The sequence below is a fragment of the Nelumbo nucifera genome, chromosome 2 (genome assembly GCF_055504915.1).
Source record: "Nelumbo nucifera cultivar China Antique chromosome 2, China Antique-T2T, whole genome shotgun sequence".
NCBI classification, from domain to species: domain Eukaryota; kingdom Viridiplantae; phylum Streptophyta; class Magnoliopsida; order Proteales; family Nelumbonaceae; genus Nelumbo; species Nelumbo nucifera.
This window is the reverse complement of record NC_142650.1, coordinates 56,556,876-56,574,995: the sequence shown is the minus strand read 5'-3', so window position 1 is coordinate 56,574,995 and position 18,120 is coordinate 56,556,876. Positions and strand designations below refer to the sequence as shown.

At 41.0% G+C, this 18,120-nt stretch overlaps 1 protein-coding gene across 1 annotated transcript in view; it reads left to right on the top strand.

Annotated features, from left to right (window-relative positions):
- Positions 1-18,120, top strand: part of LOC104587363 (uncharacterized) — an 86,106-nt gene that overhangs the window by 24,812 nt on the left and 43,174 nt on the right. Inside the window, exons 5-6 of the mRNA XM_010244941.3 lie at positions 1,596-1,634; positions 9,445-9,544. Coding sequence (XP_010243243.1) covers positions 1,596-1,634; positions 9,445-9,544 — 139 coding nt within the window. The remainder of the gene's footprint in view (positions 1-1,595; positions 1,635-9,444; positions 9,545-18,120) is intronic.

Below are 18,120 nucleotides of genomic sequence, written 5' to 3'. Positions count from 1 at the left end.
TTAATAAACATTTTCTGATTTTAATAAATATTTTAAAAAATACTAACTAGTTAATATTTTATTACTTGAAAAATATTTTAAGTTTTATATTATAAAGTAATTAATTTATTCTTTTGTTTTTATATTTTGTTAATTATTTTTATAAATATTTTATTTGAAATATTAAATAGAAATATTAATGGAATAATCTATATTAATATACTGTTTTATAATAATATAATATACTAATATATTATATTTTTAATGTACATTATTCGACATCTTGTCGACATAATAGGAAAAACTGTATTTTTTTTTGGTTATTTGGACCGATTTGGTCGACATTTCCGAAATATAGGAAATGTCGACCGACATAATGTAATTTTTATATTACCATCCATTTTCATGTCGGTGAGCCTCGACATCCACATATGTCGGGCGACATTAGCGACATTTGAAACCATGGGTCCAATAGAGGTCTTCGGAATTTCAGATTCCAAATCAATTGCTCCCCTCTCCACTCATTACACTGGCCTATTGAAACTTGTTGTTCTGTCAACTTGTATAATCTTGGGCAAACATCACAAAGTTTCCCTACCCTAAGCCACTCATCTTCCCAAAACATCACCCTAGAGACATCCCTTACTTTGAACTTGACCAAAATTCTAAACTCTTGATTGAAACTCATGATTCGTTTCCAACACTTACTCCATAAGAACTTCTTACTTCCCTTGATTCCCACCTAAACCTTTCCACTGCATATTTTTCAACCACCACCCTCCTCCATAAAGCCTCCCTTTCTCTCTCTCTTGCCTAAATCTCCACAATCATTTCCCTAGCAGTGCTTTGCTGAATAACTTTACCCATCTCAGCCCTAAACCTCTCCCCTCCTTTGACCTACACACCTTCTCCCACTTGACCATGTGAAATTTTTTGGATCCCCTACCCCTTCCCATAGAAAATCTCTTTGAATTTTCTCAAATTTCATAGCCACTTCTTTAGGGGGACACTTGGCAAAGAAAGATAGTAAGTTGGTAAACTGGACAGACTGCGTATAATACAAGATATAACCATACTCCCAAGTTTATGATATACGATCTCTACAAAATCAAATTATTTGGCTGGATCCCACTGGCATGTGTTAAAATGACCAAAATACCCCTACTATACAAAAATGTGGAAATGCATAAAAAACAGAAAAAATCATACATTGACTCTTTGTCTCCTGCATCACTTAAGCTTATGGGGAGTGGCTGTTGTGTGAAAGTCTTGTGATATTATTGGTTATGCTTCTTGGAAAGTTTTTTTAGATACCCTGTTTATCAAACATCAGAAATGCTATCTTGTTCTCACTCATTCTGAGGTTAGCTAATGACTTTGTGGCCGAATTGCTGAAGGAAGAGGATAGCACTCCATCATACTTTGCAGTTGCTGTTTGGACCATTTATGCATTTTTGTTTTTGTACCTGTTTTGGTATTCTACTAGGAAACTTTATCATTATTGATAAAGAGAAAACAAGATTACTGTTTGAAATTTTAGTTCTAGTTATGAAATAAGATTAGTCCTTGATAGAAAATAATACAATTTATTGATGTTCTACAATTGTAATTTGCAGCTTGCTAGTAGAGACATGGAAACTAATCAACTAAAGGCGGTATGCTATGTCTAAAATTTTCTTTTATTCTTACAAAATTTGGACGCGCTTTGTCTGCTTATTACCTTATTACTGGTTTCATTATTGCCTCTTAATAATGGTTCTTGCAAACTATGATATCCATACTCTACAAGGGTGCTGTATTGTGTTGGCTACTTTAAATTTGTGTAAAATTCTGTACCTGACACCATGTCCAGCTGTCTCCTTGCTGTATCTGGGTAACATAGCTTGCATTACGTCAAAATCTTCTTATTCATGGCATATTGATTTTTTTTGAAAAAAGTTAACCAATATTCATTAATAAAAAAAAAGAGGTACATGAGAAGATGTGCAAAGCAGGGGGAGAACCCCTACAAATTACAAAGTAGGAAGTTTGTTGCTATATAGTTGCTCTAAGAACACACCACATTTAGCTAAGCCATCTGCTATATGATTTTATTCCCTAGGAATCCAGACTAACTTTACATTTAGGCATTCCAAAGAGTCCCTGGCCTCTTTGGAATCTGTTGGAAACTCTACAGGCTCAAATCTTTGATCATAATCAGGATGACCAGTGGATTTGGACTTGGTCCAAGGATGGTGTTTTTTCAGTCAAAGCAATGGCTAATAGGCTTGGTAGCAGAGTGGCAGCGGAAGGTTTCCTGCAAAACAGATTTGGAATCATACCTGCCCTTCTAAAGTTAATTTTCTTATCTGGGCAATGGCTTTGGACAAATGTCTGTCCCGTACCAATCTTGAAAGAAGAGGGCTGCAGATTCAGGATAAGTCTTGTGTCCTTTGTGATGATCATCTGGAAACTATGGACCATTTATGCATTCATTGCCCGTTTTCTACTCAGGTGTGGCATCGTTTCTTGAAGACGGTGGGGATTTGTTGGGTCATGCCTAAATCAACTAAGGAGTTACTGTGCTGCTGAAAATCAGCAATTTGAAGAAAAGAGGGAAAGTGGTTTGGACCACTATTCCGGCAGCTGTGATTTGGGCCATTTGGTCTGAGAGAAACAACAGAATTTTTAATCAAAAAGTGAGAGGGGCAGAGGATATAGTTCAGCTGGCTGTTGGTAAACTGCTTTCTTGGATCTCAATCACTCCTGAATTCAGAAACTCAAATGTAACTCATCTATTGAGAACTGAGTCAATCTGGTGTTTGTAGTGGGAGTCCCTCAGACCTGTCCGTTTGTGGGCAGGTTTTGTTCTGTACTTTTATGAGTAAATTTTAATAAATTTACCTTACCTTTTCAAAAAAAAAAGAGTCCCTGGCCTCTTCTAAATAGTGACTTAATCTCCAAGGTTCCCTGTCTTTGTCTCTTAACCATTTTATGGCATTTGCTGAATCACCTGCAATGGTTATATTTTGAATTCCCAAACTTTTTATTATTCTGATTCCTATGAGGGCAGCCATTACTTCAGCCTTTGTGGAATCTGCCACGCCAATTGGACCGCTGAAAGTCCAACAGATGTTGCCCCTTTCATCCCTTAATGTTCCTCCAATACCAGCTAATCCGGGATTACCTAAAGCACTTCCATCAAAGTTTAAGATCATCACACCTTCACTGATGGGTTCAGGAAGTCTCATGGGTGGTTGATGGAGGTGAGGGAGAACTAAGAAAAGGTAAGCATCTCTATTGAGGTCATTGACTGAGACTCCTCTGAAAAGATCTGAATTCACCGTCCAGAGGTTGCACAGGTAAGAGATGTCTGAAATTAACTCCTCCAGGGGCCTTGATTTGTTGTCAAAAAGTCTTTTGTTTCTTTCATCCCAAACACTCCACAACACTGCGTGTAACACTGATTGTCAGTAAATTTTACCCCTCTTAAACCTGTTCCTTGCCACGGATGTAGAAAGTTCTTAACATGCTTTCCCAACTGTAACCTGCCATTTTCAAAAAATGGAACCATATCTTTTGGGTGAATTTGCAGTGAAGGAAAATGTGATCTGCTGATTCTCCTTCACTGAGGCATAAAAAACAAACATGAGGGGAGATGGACAGTCTACCCAAAAACATTTTTTGCAAGAGATCACAAGTGTTAACTTTCTGGAGGAAAGCTTCCCAGACAAAGAAACAAACTCTTGAGGGAATGTGTCTGCACCAGATCTTCTTAAAAGGAAAGGGGGGATGATGATCATCAGTACTCAAAGCCTTGAACATAGACTTAGAAGAGAATTCGCCAGTGGGGTGCAGGGTCCAGATTCGGGTGTTAGACTTGGAGGGGGAGATGTAAGCTTCTTTAAGGGTCTGAATTAATGCTATTAATTCAGCAATTTCCAAATCCCTTGGGGGTCTTCTGGGTTGAAGGTTTAGGGTGTTCTCAACAGTTTGGTCTGGAAGGCAAGCAGAAATAGTGGCTTATTGGTCAAGGGTAAGGGTAAAAAGTCTAGGGAAGGAGGCAGCAAGGGTAGATTCCCCCCCACCAAAGGTCTTTCAAGAATTTTATTTTTGAGGCATTTTCTGCTTTATATCTTTTGAAAGGAAAGAAGGAAGAATAGGTGGAGGTGATACCTTTCCATGGATTTGTGGATTTTATCCTGTTCAAATGGAGATTGCTATCCCACCCGTTTACATTTGATCCGTATTTGCTTGAGATGACAGCAGTCCAAAGAGCATTTGGTTCTTTAGGGAACCTCCACAGCCATTTACCTAAGATAGAAGAATTTTTCTCTTTTAAGTGCCCAATTCCCAAGCCACCTTCCTCTTTCGGCTTGCAAACTTGTTTCCAACTGACTAAGTGACTCCTCTTTTCCCCACCTCCTTCTTAAAGAAAGTTCCTTTGAAGCTTCTCAATCTGATTTTTGATTTTGGTTGGAATCCGGAAAGTTGAAAGGAAGTAGACGGGCATATTTGCTAAGAAGGCCTTCAAGAGAGTAAGTCTTCCCCCTTTTGAGAGATAGCACTTCTTCCAAGCTGAAAGTTTCTTCTCACATTTTTCCACCACTGGTCTCTAGAAATTGAGAGATTTTGGATTCCCTCCAAGAGGCACCCCTAGATGTGAGATAGGAAGGCTCTCCTCTTTACACTCCAACAAAGATTTGAAGCTCTCCAAGAGTTCCACTTCCACCGAGTTTAGAGCAACTATAGAGCTTTTGCAGAAGTTAACCCTCAAACCAGTGACAATTCCAAAGCATTCAATTAACCTTTTAGTGTTCGTGATGTTGGTTATGGAGGCATCCAAGAACAAAATTATGTCATCAGCAAATTGTAAATGTGAGATATGAATCTTGTTTCTTCCCACTTCGAAACCTTTCACCAAGTTAAGGAGCATTGCCTTATTGAAAAGGTAGCTAAAGATATCCATTACTAATGTGAACAGAAAGGGGGAGAGTGGGCAACCTTGTCTGAGACCTCTACTAGCCTTTCGCTTTACCATTTATCAACACTGAAAACCATGAGGAACCAATGCAACCCTTAATCTATCTGATCCATCTGCTACCAAAACCTCTCATCTTCAGGAAATCGAGGATACAGTCCCAATCCACTTTATCATACGCCTTTCCTAGATCTAATTTCACTAGGACCCCCGAATTCCCAGTGGATTTTCTGTCTTCCACACACTCGTTTGCAATTAGAATGCTGTCCACAATCTGCCTCCCTTTAACAAAGGCAAATTGATTTGGGGAAATGAGCTCTTCAAGGACTTCTTTAAGTTTATTGGCCAAGACTTTAGCCAAAATTTTATAGATGCTCCCTATCAAACTTATTGGCCTGAAGTCTTTTGCTTCCAAGACTCCCCCTTTCTTTGGAATGAGACAGAAAGGTTGAGTTAAGGCCTTTGTTAACAATAGACGAAGAGTGGAATTCCCTGAAAAATTCCATAAGATTTGACTTTACTATTTCCCAACACTGTTGGAAGAAAAAGATGGGAAAACCATCCGGTCCTAGAGTCCTATCTCCATCCATGCTGAAGATAGAATTTTTAACTTCTTCCTCTTCAATGCTTCTTTCCAACCAAACCCTTTTTTCAGCTGATAAAATTGTGCCTTCCCATCTATTCAATGTAAATTGGTTGTTACTATCCTTGGAGTAAAGGTTATTGAAAAAGGAGAGAAAGGCTTCCTTAATTTCCTCGGGATTCTCCTCTTCCCTCTGGCTCACTTTCAGCTTGGAGATGAAGTTTTTTCTACTCCTTCCCAAGGCATAGTGTGAAAAAATCTGGAGTTATTGTCTCCTTCTTTCAACCATTTCACTCTTGATCTTTGTCTCCAGTAAATTTCTTTTCTTCTGACCAGTTGTTCCCATTCCTTTTTCAAATATGCACTTCTACTTCTGTTTAGAGCATCTAGGGTCCCATTTTGTTCTCTGCTATCTAGCTCCTCTAACTCTGTAAGAACTTTTTTCTTCTCTTCTTCAACAGTTTTGAATACCTCTCTCCCCCAAACTTTCAGGTTTCTGTTTAGAGCTCTTAATTTCTGTAGGAGCCTAAAGCCAGCCCAACCCTCTACTTTGCGTTCTTCCCACCATTCTGCAACCTTTTTTATTGAAGTCTTAGTGACATAACCAAAATTTTTCCAGTCAAAAAGGGGTCTTTCTTCTGATGATTCTTTCAGTGTTTAGCAGAATAGGCCAGTGGTCTGAAGTACATCTGGGACGAAGTTCTTGTCATAGGTTGGCAAATCTTTTCAGCCACTCCTGAGAAAGCAGAAATCTATCAAGTCTGCAACTTATGACATTTTCTTGCATATTTGACCAGGTGAAGAGTCCATTAGTAAGGGGGAGGTCACACAAGTTATGCCTGGAGATAAATTTTGAGAAGTTCCTCATACTTCTTGTTGGGGCTCTACCATTGGAATGTTCTGAACTGAATCTTGTGATGTTGAAACATCCAGCTAAGCACCATGGGATATCCTCCTCCTTATGCAAGGAATCCAGTTCTTCCCAGAATCTCTCTCTCTCTCTCTCTGAGGGAGAGTTGGGGCCATATACTCCGGTAAGAATCCAGCTGAAATCATCTTTTAAATTTGTGGACAAGACCGAGACTGAGAACTCACCTTTGTTGATCTCCAAACCTGAGATTTCATCTTCCTTCCAAGCTAGGATGATTCCCCCACTGGAACCCACCGCTGGAACAGCAGTCCATTTTCTACCCCTTATTCCCCAAATTGCTTTCATAAGTTTCCTGTCAATAACTTCCTTTTTAGATTCCTGCAGAATAATTATATCTGAGTTTTCTCTTTTCAAAGTTTCTTTCACTAAGCTTCTTTTGATCTGCCCTCCCAAACCCCTGACATTCCAGCTTAATATCTTCATTTAGTCACTCTACCAGAATTCCCCTTGTTTGTCCTACTTCCGTCTGAGATGCGATCCAATAATCCCCACTGAAGTCTCTTTAGTTCTTTTTTGGGACCTTTTTTCTTACTTTTCTCCTGACTCTTTCCGGATTTGATCTTCTCTTTCTCAGGAGTTGTCTGTTTTCCATCTTCTTCAACTCTTCTTTTAATTCCCAATGCTTAAGCTATGTGGCTATGTTACCATTTCTCAAATTCACCTCCGTCTTCCTATCAATGCTTGATGAAGTAGCTGTCTGAGAATCTTTTTGCTTTGGGTGGGATGACAATACATTTGAACCTGAGAATGGAGAAGAAGATAAAATACAATGAGAGTTAGCAGAAGTGACGGGAGGTTGAAATTTAGACGCAGAAGAAAGAGGGGCGGAATGTCTCCCTGAATGCCAATTAGGAATTTGACGGGAGATGGGAGAAGGGGTTGGCGAATCTCTTCCTTGTCTATGAACAGGGGAGTCTGATCTGGGATTGCTCCATAATCTGCATCAACCAAGTGAGTATGTTGAAGTATCCCCACACTTCCCCAAAACTCTTTCCCAGCGAACAGGTTTTTTGCTCTTTCAAGAGCTAAATCTCGATGTTCTGGTTCTGCTTCTGTTGCATATGAGCTGAAGTCTTCCTCTGTGTCTTCTTCTTCACTAGCAGGAGGGGAATCTGATCTTACAGAAGGAGTTGGAGTCTTGAAAACGTTTCCTGAGTGTCGGCCCAAGCTGGGAGGAGTTTCAGGAATGGGCTGACTAGAGCACGGGGTTGCTGGTGGGCTTGAAGTGTTTGGGCCTAAAACTGGGCCTTGGGTTTGAGAGTATCCGCCCAAAATTTCAAACTGGTTAGAAGGTGGCTTATTTTTGAAAAGTCGGATTTTGGGGGGGTATTTTGAAATTTGAGAAACTTCTTTAAGGGGGGGGAGTTGTCCGCCTTTCTTGTTTCTTTTGGCTTCTTCGAGAGCTTTATGTTTTATGGGGAATGAAAGCCCCTGCACTGCTGCTTGGACTCCCACTGCCGACTTTTCATTTCCCCTACGACAACCTCTTGTCCGATTTGATTCCTGAGCATCGAAGGTAGACTTGCCATGTGGATAGGTGCCGTTAGGGCGAGTTAATTCGGAGTGAGAGGGAGGTGAATCGTTCGTCTTCTCCACCTCCACTGAGAGGTAAAACCACACTTTTCTGTCCAGAACGGGGATTGCTCGAGGAATGGCATGAATACCGTGATTCTTTACCTTGATTCTGGCAAAGTCTAACTCCGAGAGGTTTAGTGTCCTGGGGTCTATTTCTTCAAGGCCTCCACAAAGGTCTCCTATCAGGGAAAATGTTTCCTTCGTCCAGAGGTGGAAGGGTAAACCCCGCAGCTTTAGCCAGCCTCTGAAGCTCAACTGTTCTGGGACTGCATTTATCTTAACCCAGCCGCCGAAGACAAAGAAAGATTTAATCTTGGTCCAGGCTAAAATCAGTTCTTCCAAAGGGGCAAAACCCACTGCTTTGTTTTGTTCAAAGGGGCACAGCTTCAGTAAGGATTTTGAGTGAAGATTTTCAGACAGTCCTAGCTCAACTTCTTCCCAGTTCAACGAAGGTGATTTCGAGCAGACAAAGGCCAATTTCCAGTTACCAATGGGTTTATTTTGATGGACTATAGACAGGAACACAGAGGCTCCAGTCTTAATTATCCTACTTTTGGCTTCAAACGAGGGAAAGTGATCTTGCTTCAAATTTTCAGGACTGTGATTCACTCTGGGATTACAAACACAATCCAAGAACTTGATGAAGGAGTTCCAGCCTCCAGTAGCTGGTTCTTCTAGGATGCAAATAGATCTAGCCTTGTCTGATTTTTCCCATCTGCTGAGACGAATGAATCTCCCCCAGGTATTTTCTTTGAGCTGTAGGCATAGGATTCTTCCCTTGTTAACTCTTTTACGGTCTGCTAAATATTTTCACTTGTTTTCCAAAGCTTCTTAAATATAAGTTCTGGTCCAGAAGATGTCCTCTTGAGAAAGGACTGTTCGTGTCCAAATTCCCTTGCCCCTTTCCGTTAATGCAAAATCGTCTCCATGGTTGACACTTCGTCTGATTTCAAAGGACTTTGAACCAACTATCATAAATCTCCTTTCCATCTCCCAGGTTTCCTTTCCAACTCAAACTGATTCGTGTCTATTCATGTTTCTTCAACTGCCTTCAACTGCAACTGCAACTGCAACTAACACCCTCCCATTCCACTGTTCTTAGACAATGGTCATTTCTATATTCTCACATATTTCACAATGTTTCCAGACAGTATAAAGGAGATTCTTTTGGACACATGGTTGTGGTTTCTCCATAAATAGAGGCCGAAGAGGCAAGCATGTCAGGTTCTTCTTAGCCCAATTAGCAATGATTTGAACCATTGATTTTCTAACTAATATTGTTTAAGATGTTGGACTTTTACTTTTCTCTTCATCTAGCAACTCTCTCTCCATACCATTCCCTGCCCCCTCCAAAGGGAAAAAGAACTACTTCACTTCAAATTTTGAGCTTTTTTTTTCTTTATTTTGTCTTTGTAGGAGGTGGCTCGCTTGAAAAATGTGTCACTTGGACAGTCTCAAGAGGAACCATCTGAATTTATTGCAATGAGGGAAAGATATCAAGAAGAATGTATATATGGTAAAGTGAAACATAACTTCCTCTTTGTAATTCTTATTGTGAAAATTAATGAATTGTGTTATTGATAAAAAAATATATGGTAAAGTGAAACATAAAAAAGGCATTTAATCTCTCTTGCTTTCTATTGCTGGTTCCCTTGTTCCATATATTTTTTTTCACAGTGGGAATTACTTAATTTTATACTTGTAGTTTTGGGCTTCTGCTTGATGGAGAGAAACTGTTGTATGATTGCCTAATTGATAGCAGACCTATTTAGAAGCAGAGAGAATGAGAATAAACATTGAGTAGAAGAAATTTGAGATGTAGATTGCTGACCAAAAAAAGGAGATGCAGATTTAAAGATGAAAGATGAAATGTAGCTGGCTAAACTGTTTGTTCTTCTGCTAACTAAGAGGACTGGAGAACTGGAGATGTATGAGAGCAGTTATTGCCATCCCCTTTGTGATATCCTCAATAGAGTACACATCAACAATAGATACAGTTTTGGTCCAACATACCGCAGCAAAATGGTTTCCACCCCCAAGTAACTTTCTGCTGCCCAACACGTGTTTCTCTTGGGGAGCACATGTGTGTAAAAGAGGAGTGTGAGAGGGGTGGGAAACAGATTGGCTTTGGACAGGTTTTAAGTGATGAGCCCAGAAGTCACAAGTCTTTGGGGCCTGGGTCGAAGAGTGGGCCCAGTTACGAAGAAAGATTTGATCAGAATAATAGGTCTGCAGGGGTCGAACCAGGTTATGGCTTTAATTTTTGTGAGTTGAAGAGATCGGCTCTGAGGAGAGAGACAACAAAAGATGGGAGATGTGATGGCAACCAACGAGATATCCCATTGATGGGAGATGTCTGATAGAGAAGGAAGTTACAGAAGAGGCAACTGGTGATGTCGAAGGTTTTGTATGGAGAAGGATAAGATATTCTGTCAAGAAGAAGAATACTTGAGCAATCCTAGAGAAGATAGAAGGGGAGCAAGAAGGGTGGGCAGAAGAAAAGAAAGGTGTGCAGACGGAATCTGAGATTAGATTTGTTCAACAGGAAAAAGAGGAGGATGAGGAAGACCTTTTGGTCCCCAAGGAGGGCTAGAAAGAAGGTCTGGAAAGGATAGAGGGAGTGGATGGGGGACGGCTAGAAGCGGTTGTGGAAGAAAAGAACGAGGAAGAGGTCATTCTTACCTTGCCAGGAAGTAATGAAAGCAGAGCCACTGAAGACAGGGGGGGGGACAGAAAGGGAGATGAGGGAACCAGGACTGAAGGGGCAAAGGAAAAAGGAGTTTTGAAGAGAAGTGGGGGAATAGATGTGGAGAAGGGGACAGATGTGTGGAAGAGGAGGAAGGAGGAAAGAAGGATTGAGGGTGAGGGAGGTGAAGGTGAAGAAGAAACAGAACTTTCCCACTAAAGGAGAATGGAGAAGAGGGGATGGAAGGGGATTCAGGGGAGGAAAATGAGTCTGAACCGATGATTGGTGAGATGCATATGGTAGAAAAGTCTGTTAACATCAAGGAAGTGGTGAATAGGGGAGTGAAAGAAACCTTTAGATCTGTGGAGGAAACATTTGGGTTGAAAGGTCTGATAGATACAGTTGTTCATCCTAACTGCACTAATTCAACAAGGCAAGAGGCGGAAGTGAGTGCTGGAGGTTGCGGGGACTTCATAGAGGAGCCAGAAGAAGAGGTCGAGGGGGTGATGGGCGAAGACAGGGATCAGAAATTAGTGGGGAATTCTGAAACAGCAGTGGGAAGGCTAAATGCAGTTAGAAGAGTCAGAACTCAAAAGCACAAAAAATTACAACAACAGATCCCAGTCTCTAAGGTCTTCACGAGGTTAAAAGGTGGTCTTTTCATAATGGGACCTAACAAGGTTGTCAAAAAACCCAAAGGAACGGTCAAGAAATGACAACAAATTTGTACACAAAAAACTGAGAAAGATGTTTAAAGCTGCTTGTTGGGGTTTGGGTGTATAGCTTGGGCTTTTTTGGGCGTTGGGCTGGTTTTGATATTCTGGTTTTGTTTTGTCTCCTGTTTTGTATTGTATTGTTATGGGTAAGGGGCTTTTGTTAGAAGGGTCTTTTTAGCTTGTTTCTGGTTTTGGTTGATTTGGGTTTGTTTCTGTCTCATTGGGGTTGAGTTTGAGTTGGCCTTTCCTTTTGGGTGATTGCTTATCACCTTCCTCGTATCTCTCTTTTTGTTTTTCTTGACAGTGAGGCCGGCCAGAAATAAAAGAAGGAGAAGAGAAGAGAAGAAGAGGAGAGGAAGGAGAGAAGAGAAGAGATTGGCAATGGAACAGTGCTGGTGGCGCCAACTTTATTATATTATATAGGGCAGCAGAAATAAGTAGGGAAAAAATCTTTGTGCCCCTGCTGTAAGTGAGTACAATAACAGACATAACAGAAATAAAAAACGCCTTAACTAGCCAAACAGACCCTAACACAAATAACTAAATTATTTCAACACTCCCCCTCAAGTTGGAGCATAGATGTCAATCATGCCCAACTTGTCACACAGATCATTGTGCCGCACATGATGAAGACTTTTGGTGAAGATATCTGCAAGTAGTTCTTCTGAGCTGACATATGGAGTACACACTTCTCCATTTACAAGTTTATCTCTAATAAAATGCTTGTCCACTTCAATGTGTTTCGTCCTATCGTGCAGGACTGGATTAGTAGCAATATTGATGGTAGTTTTATTGTCTCAGTAGAGTGACATAGGATTGCTCACTGCAAAACCCAGCTCACCTAACAGATTTCTTATCCCCATGATTTCAGCAACCCCATGACACATCTCTCTATATTCTGCTTCAGCACTAGATCTATCCACCACACTTTGTTTTTTACTTCTCCATGTGACCAGGTTTCCTCCTACGAAGGCGCAATACCCACTGGTAGACTTTCGGTCATCGACTGCTCCTGCCCAATCAACATCAGTATATACTTCCACCTTTAAGTGACCATGTTTCTAGAACAACAAACCAGCTCTGGGAAACTTCTTGAGGTATCTAAGGATCCTCTTTGCAGCTTCAAAGTGAGTTGTCGTAGGGTTGTGCATGAACTAACTAAGGACACCCACTGCATAAGCAATATCAGGCCTGGTCATAGACAAATACAAGAGTCTCCCTACGAGTTTCTGGAACTTCTTCACATCTTTCAAAAACTCTCCCTGACTGTCTCCCAGATGATGATTAGATTCAATTGGTGAGTCAATTGGTTTTACCCCCAACTTGCCTGTATCTTCTAGTAGATCTAGTACATATTTCCGTTGGGAAATAAATATGCCCTTGTGAGAGCGTGCAACTTCAATTCCAAGGAAATAACGTAAGGGGCCTAGATCTTTCACCTCAAATTTAGTGGCTAAGAATTTTTTTAGTCTCTGTATTTCATCTTCCCAATCTCCTATGATCACTATGTCATCCACATACACAATAAGAGCTGCAATTTTCCCCTCACCTCTTTTCACAAATAGAGTGTGATCTGACTGGCATTGTTTGAACCCCATCTGTTGGACTGCTAAATGGAACTTACTAAACCAAGCCCGAGGTGATTGTTTCAACCCATATAAAGATTTTTTTAACCTACACACCTTTTGTTCACTGCCTTTGGCACAGAAACCTGGAGGTTGGGTCATTTACACCTCCTCTTCCAAGTCACCATTCAAGAAAGCATTTTTGATGTCCAATTGGTGAAGTTCCTAGTTAAGATTTGCTGCCAATGAAAGAAGGATCCTGATAGAGTTCATCTTGGCCACTGGAGCAAAAGTCTCTGCATAGTCCACTCCATATACTTGTGTAAAGCCTCTTGCCACCAGTCTAGCCTTGTACCTTTCAACAGTTCCATCAGCCTTGTGTTTCACTGTGAACACCCACTTCCCACTGGTTCCTTCCCTTTAGGAAGGTCCACCAACTCCCAAGTGCCATTTTTGTGTAATGCATCAATTTCTTCCTGCATTGCATTTGTCCATTCAGGTTTAGATAAAGCTTCTGCCACATTCTTAGGAATGGGGACACTGTCCACAAAAGAGAGAAATGCACAGAATGAAGGTGAAACATGATCATAGGACACAAAATTAGAGATAGGATGATTAGTGGTACAAGATCTAACACCCTTTCTCTTAGCAATAGGAATATCAAGATCATTGATGACAGGTGAATCAACATTTAGAGGAACAGGCATATCAATAGGAGCAAGTGTACCTGGCTGATGAGACAGATCTGCCTCTGGTGAATCCGATGATGTTGGTTGCATAGTATCAGGATTTGCATATAAGTCAGTCAGGATTTGGTCGGAAAAGCTGCTGTCAGCCTGTAGATGGAAGCGAGAAATCCCAGGAGAAGGAGGCCACCATAAAAGTGCCAAAGGGTCGGAGATCTCTAGAACGATGGTTCTTGGAGAGGAGGGTGTTTGCTGAAGTACAACAGTAGATGTGGAAGAAGAGAAGAGAAGAGAAGAGAAGAGAAGAGAAGAGAAGAGAAGAGAAGAGAAGTTTGAGAATGGGCGGCAATTCAATCTTAGCCGGCCCTAGAAGCTATTCTATATATTTACAATAAGAAGTTACAGAAATAGACTAGAATGCCTCTGATTAGTGATGGGACACCTAGACATAATGTAGTAAAATAAAACAGGTTTAGGCTCAATAACTAAAGGCCCATAACAGACTAAAGAACTTAAACATAAAAGATAAATTAAGCCCACCAACAATTAACCACTCAAACCAACACTCCCCCTCAAGCTAAAGCATGGATGTCAGTCATGTTTAGCTTGCCAAGTAAGCCTAGGAACTTTATTGAAGATAGTCCTTTTGTCAAAACATCAGCAACCTGCATCTCAGAGGGAGTATAAGGAATGCAAAGTTCACCCGAGACAATTCTCTCTCTTACAAAGTGTCAATCATTCTCAATATGCTTAGTCCTATCATGTTGTACTAGGTTATTTGCAATGTTGATGGCAGCCTTGTTGTCACAATACAGCTTCAGAGGACCATCAACCTTCACCCCAAGCTCACCAAGGAGAGCCCTAAGCCACAACAGTTCTGCAACACCATGTGCCATAGGCCGATATTCAGCTTTTGCACTAGATCTTGCAACCACATTTTGCTTTTTACTTCACCAAGTAACCAAATTACCTCCAACAAATGTACAATATCCAGAAGTAGACTTCCTATCTCCAACTGATCCAACCCAATCTGCATTAGTAAACGCCTCAATTTCAATTTTAATGTACTTTTTGAACAAAATTCCTTTTCCCAGACATGTTTTTAAATACCTGAGAATCCTTTCCATTACTTTCATATGAGGAATCTTTGGAGAGTGCATGAATTGGATGACAACATGTACTGCATAAGCTATATCAGGTCGAATAAGAGATAGATATATTAATTTTCCCACCAACTTTTGGTATCTTTCTTTATCAGGGTATTCCTCTCCAACCGATTCCAAGAGTGGTCTACTCCCCGTCATACCTGCCTCCTCTAGAAGATCAAGGAATACTTCCTTTGACATATATAAATGCCCTCTTGTGACCTTACAACTTCAATTCCAAGGAAGTATCTCAGATGGCCTAAAACTTTGATCTCAAATTCAGATGCCAATAACTCCTTCAATCTTTTTATCTCTTCCGGATCATCTCCTGTAATCACCATATCATCCACATAGACTATAAGTGTTGTAAGCCTGCTGTCCTGTTTCCTTATGAACAAGGCATGGTCTGCACCACTCTGAGTGTATCCCACTTTCTTAATGGTCCAATAGAGCCTTTCAAATCAAGCTCAAGGGGATTGCTTAAGTCCATATAATGCTTTCCTTAGCCTACATACCTTCCTATCAAAATCATAACCAGGTGGAGGATTCATGAATACCTCCTCATGTAGATCACCATTTAGGAAAGCGTTCTTCACGTCCAACTGATGTAGCTTCCATGAGAAATTTGCAGTTAATGACAGTAGAACCCGGATTTTGTTAAGCTTTGCAACTGGAGCACAAGTCTCCTTGTAATCAATCCCTTCCTTTTGAGTAAACCCGTTCGCCACTAGCCTGGCCTTATATCTTTCAATGGACCTGCCTTCCTTATGCTTCACAGTGAACACCCACTTACATCTCACAGTGCTCTTTCCTTCTGGTAGATCCACTAATTCCCAAGTCCTGGCCTTCATTAAGGCTTTCATTTCTTCATTCATAGCCTCTCTCGGTCTTGGGCCAGACACTGCCTTTGAGTACCTAGCAGGGACATGAACAGAAGAAAGATAAAAAACAAAGGAATAATTACGAGGAGACAAACATGAATAAGAAACGTATTCAACAATGGGGTGTCGGGTAGTACAAGAACGGGTAGGCTTACGAAGAGCAATGGGAAGATCCAAACAAAAGTATGAGTGATAGGATTGCTTGGAACCATTGAGACAGATTGGTCCGAGTTCGATTGGTTGTTGCCATAAGTTGGAGGATCTTTTTTTCTTTTTTCTGTGGGGAATTCTCATATCTTTTTGCTGCCTATTAGTGTTATCAGTCACATCCTCAACATCCGGAGCAATAACGGGTTTAGTGGGAATCCCACTGGATTCACCTGGGCAGCTAAAACTGGGAGGATCAGGAGGAGAAGATGGAAGACCCGAGGCTGAAAGAGGCACAAAGAAGGAGGGAGAAGAAGAATCCTCTCCCATCCTACTAGTCTCCCCTTGAAGAGGATTCCTGGAGGACTGAAAATAGGATTGAGACTTAAAAAACACCACATTCCCACTTGCTGTTTGACTCTTTTGAGGCTTCTTGTCTTTCCTTAATGCAGCTGGTTTCAGGTGAGGATAAAGAATCCAACAAGTCTCTTTCAAATGTCTGTCACCTCCGCAATGAGAGCAATTGAGATGTCTCTTGTTTGAATGCTTGCCCCCTTTCCTTCTAACCTCTTTCTTTCCCTACAAGATAGTAAATATGATGTAAATCTGGAATTTCATCCCTTCTCAAGATTTGGGATCTTATTCTCTCATACATCGGGTCTAGGCCACACAATAACTTAAAAGCTCTGCCTTCTTCAATTTGTTTATCATGCCTCTCCTTATCTCTTGTATTTTCCCAATCAAGTACAAGGTGGTGGTCAAGTTCTTCCCATAGTCCTTCTAAAGTTGCAAAGTAAGTTGCAATAGACATATCCCCTTGTCTCAATGCAACAATATCTTGGGTAAGGCTATTAAATTCTTGCATTGTTCTTCCGCTGTCCATAGGTTTTATACACCTTCTCTCAAGTCTTAGAGGCAATAGGGAAGTGTTGAACAGTCCTAGCCACTCTTGGAGTCATTGAGGCAAGCTGCCAGGGCATAACAGTAGCGTTTTCCTTACGCCAGATTGAGTAATCAGCATCATCCTCTTTAGGTTCCTTCTTCTGTCCATCTAAATAACCCATAAGGTACCGGGAAGTAATGAAAAGCTTGGCTGAAACAGACCATTCTCTGAAGTTGTATTCATCTAACAACACACCGGTGATCTGCACACTATACATATTTGGGTTTTCCAGGTTTGAAGACCTCCCACCAGTCCTATTGTCCTTAGAAGTCACTTCTCCTGATATTGAAGACATATTTTTCCTCTTACAGTAACCACAACTGTAATCTCAACAAGAGGAACAAGATTTCAGACTTACCGGAGCTGTTACTAAGCTGAAAATACCCTCTGTAACTGGACTGATGCACTCTCTGTAACCAGTTCCGGGCTGAGAGTAGTTCCAAAGGTCAAAAAACACCGCTTCTGGAAGTCGAATGTGGGCTGTGACCACCCCCTGCGAACTGTTCAATCTCCCAGACAACTAGGACTGTCCACTCAGTCCTTCTACCTAGATCTGTTCTACACAGATCTCTCTAGTAGCCGATTGGCTACTAACTGCTGCAGAACCACTAGTAGGGCATAAACTTCTGGGAAAAGCTCCTCTTGGGCCCTACAGCCAAGAGAAATCCTAGACACAGACCTTTTTGTTGTCAACGATCTGTCCTAGGGCTTCTTCACAGTAGCAGAGATAAGAGAAAAGAAAAAAAGAACAGAGAAGAGGGAAAGAAGAAAGAAACTTTCTGCAATCAGTCAGGCTGAATGGAGAGCTCTGATACCATGTTTGCTGAAGTACAGCAGTAGAAGAGGAAGAAGAAGAGAAGAGAAGAGAAGAGAAGAAGAGAAGAGAAGAGAAGAAGTTTGAGAATGGGCGGCAATTCAATCTTGGCTGGCCCTAGAAGCTATTATATATATTTATAATAAGAAGCTACAGAATTAGACTAGAATGCCCTTGATTAGTGATGGGACACCTAGACATAATGAAGTAAAATAAAACAGGTTTAGGCCCAATAGCTAAAGGCAGATAACAGACTAAAGAACTTAAACATAAAAGATAAACTAAGCCCACCAACACTTAACCACTCGAACCAACAGAGGGAAAGAACTTCGTTTCTAAAGATAGCAGGAGGAGCTGTTCTGTTAGCCCCTGTCTCCTCAAGGGATGTTGGTCAGGGTGCCTCCAGCTAGGGTCGCCAGAGGGGGAGAAGATGATGGGGAAGACAAGAAATTATAGCCGTCCGATCATTTTGCCTTTGGATGACCAAGATTTGAGAGGAGGAACAAAGC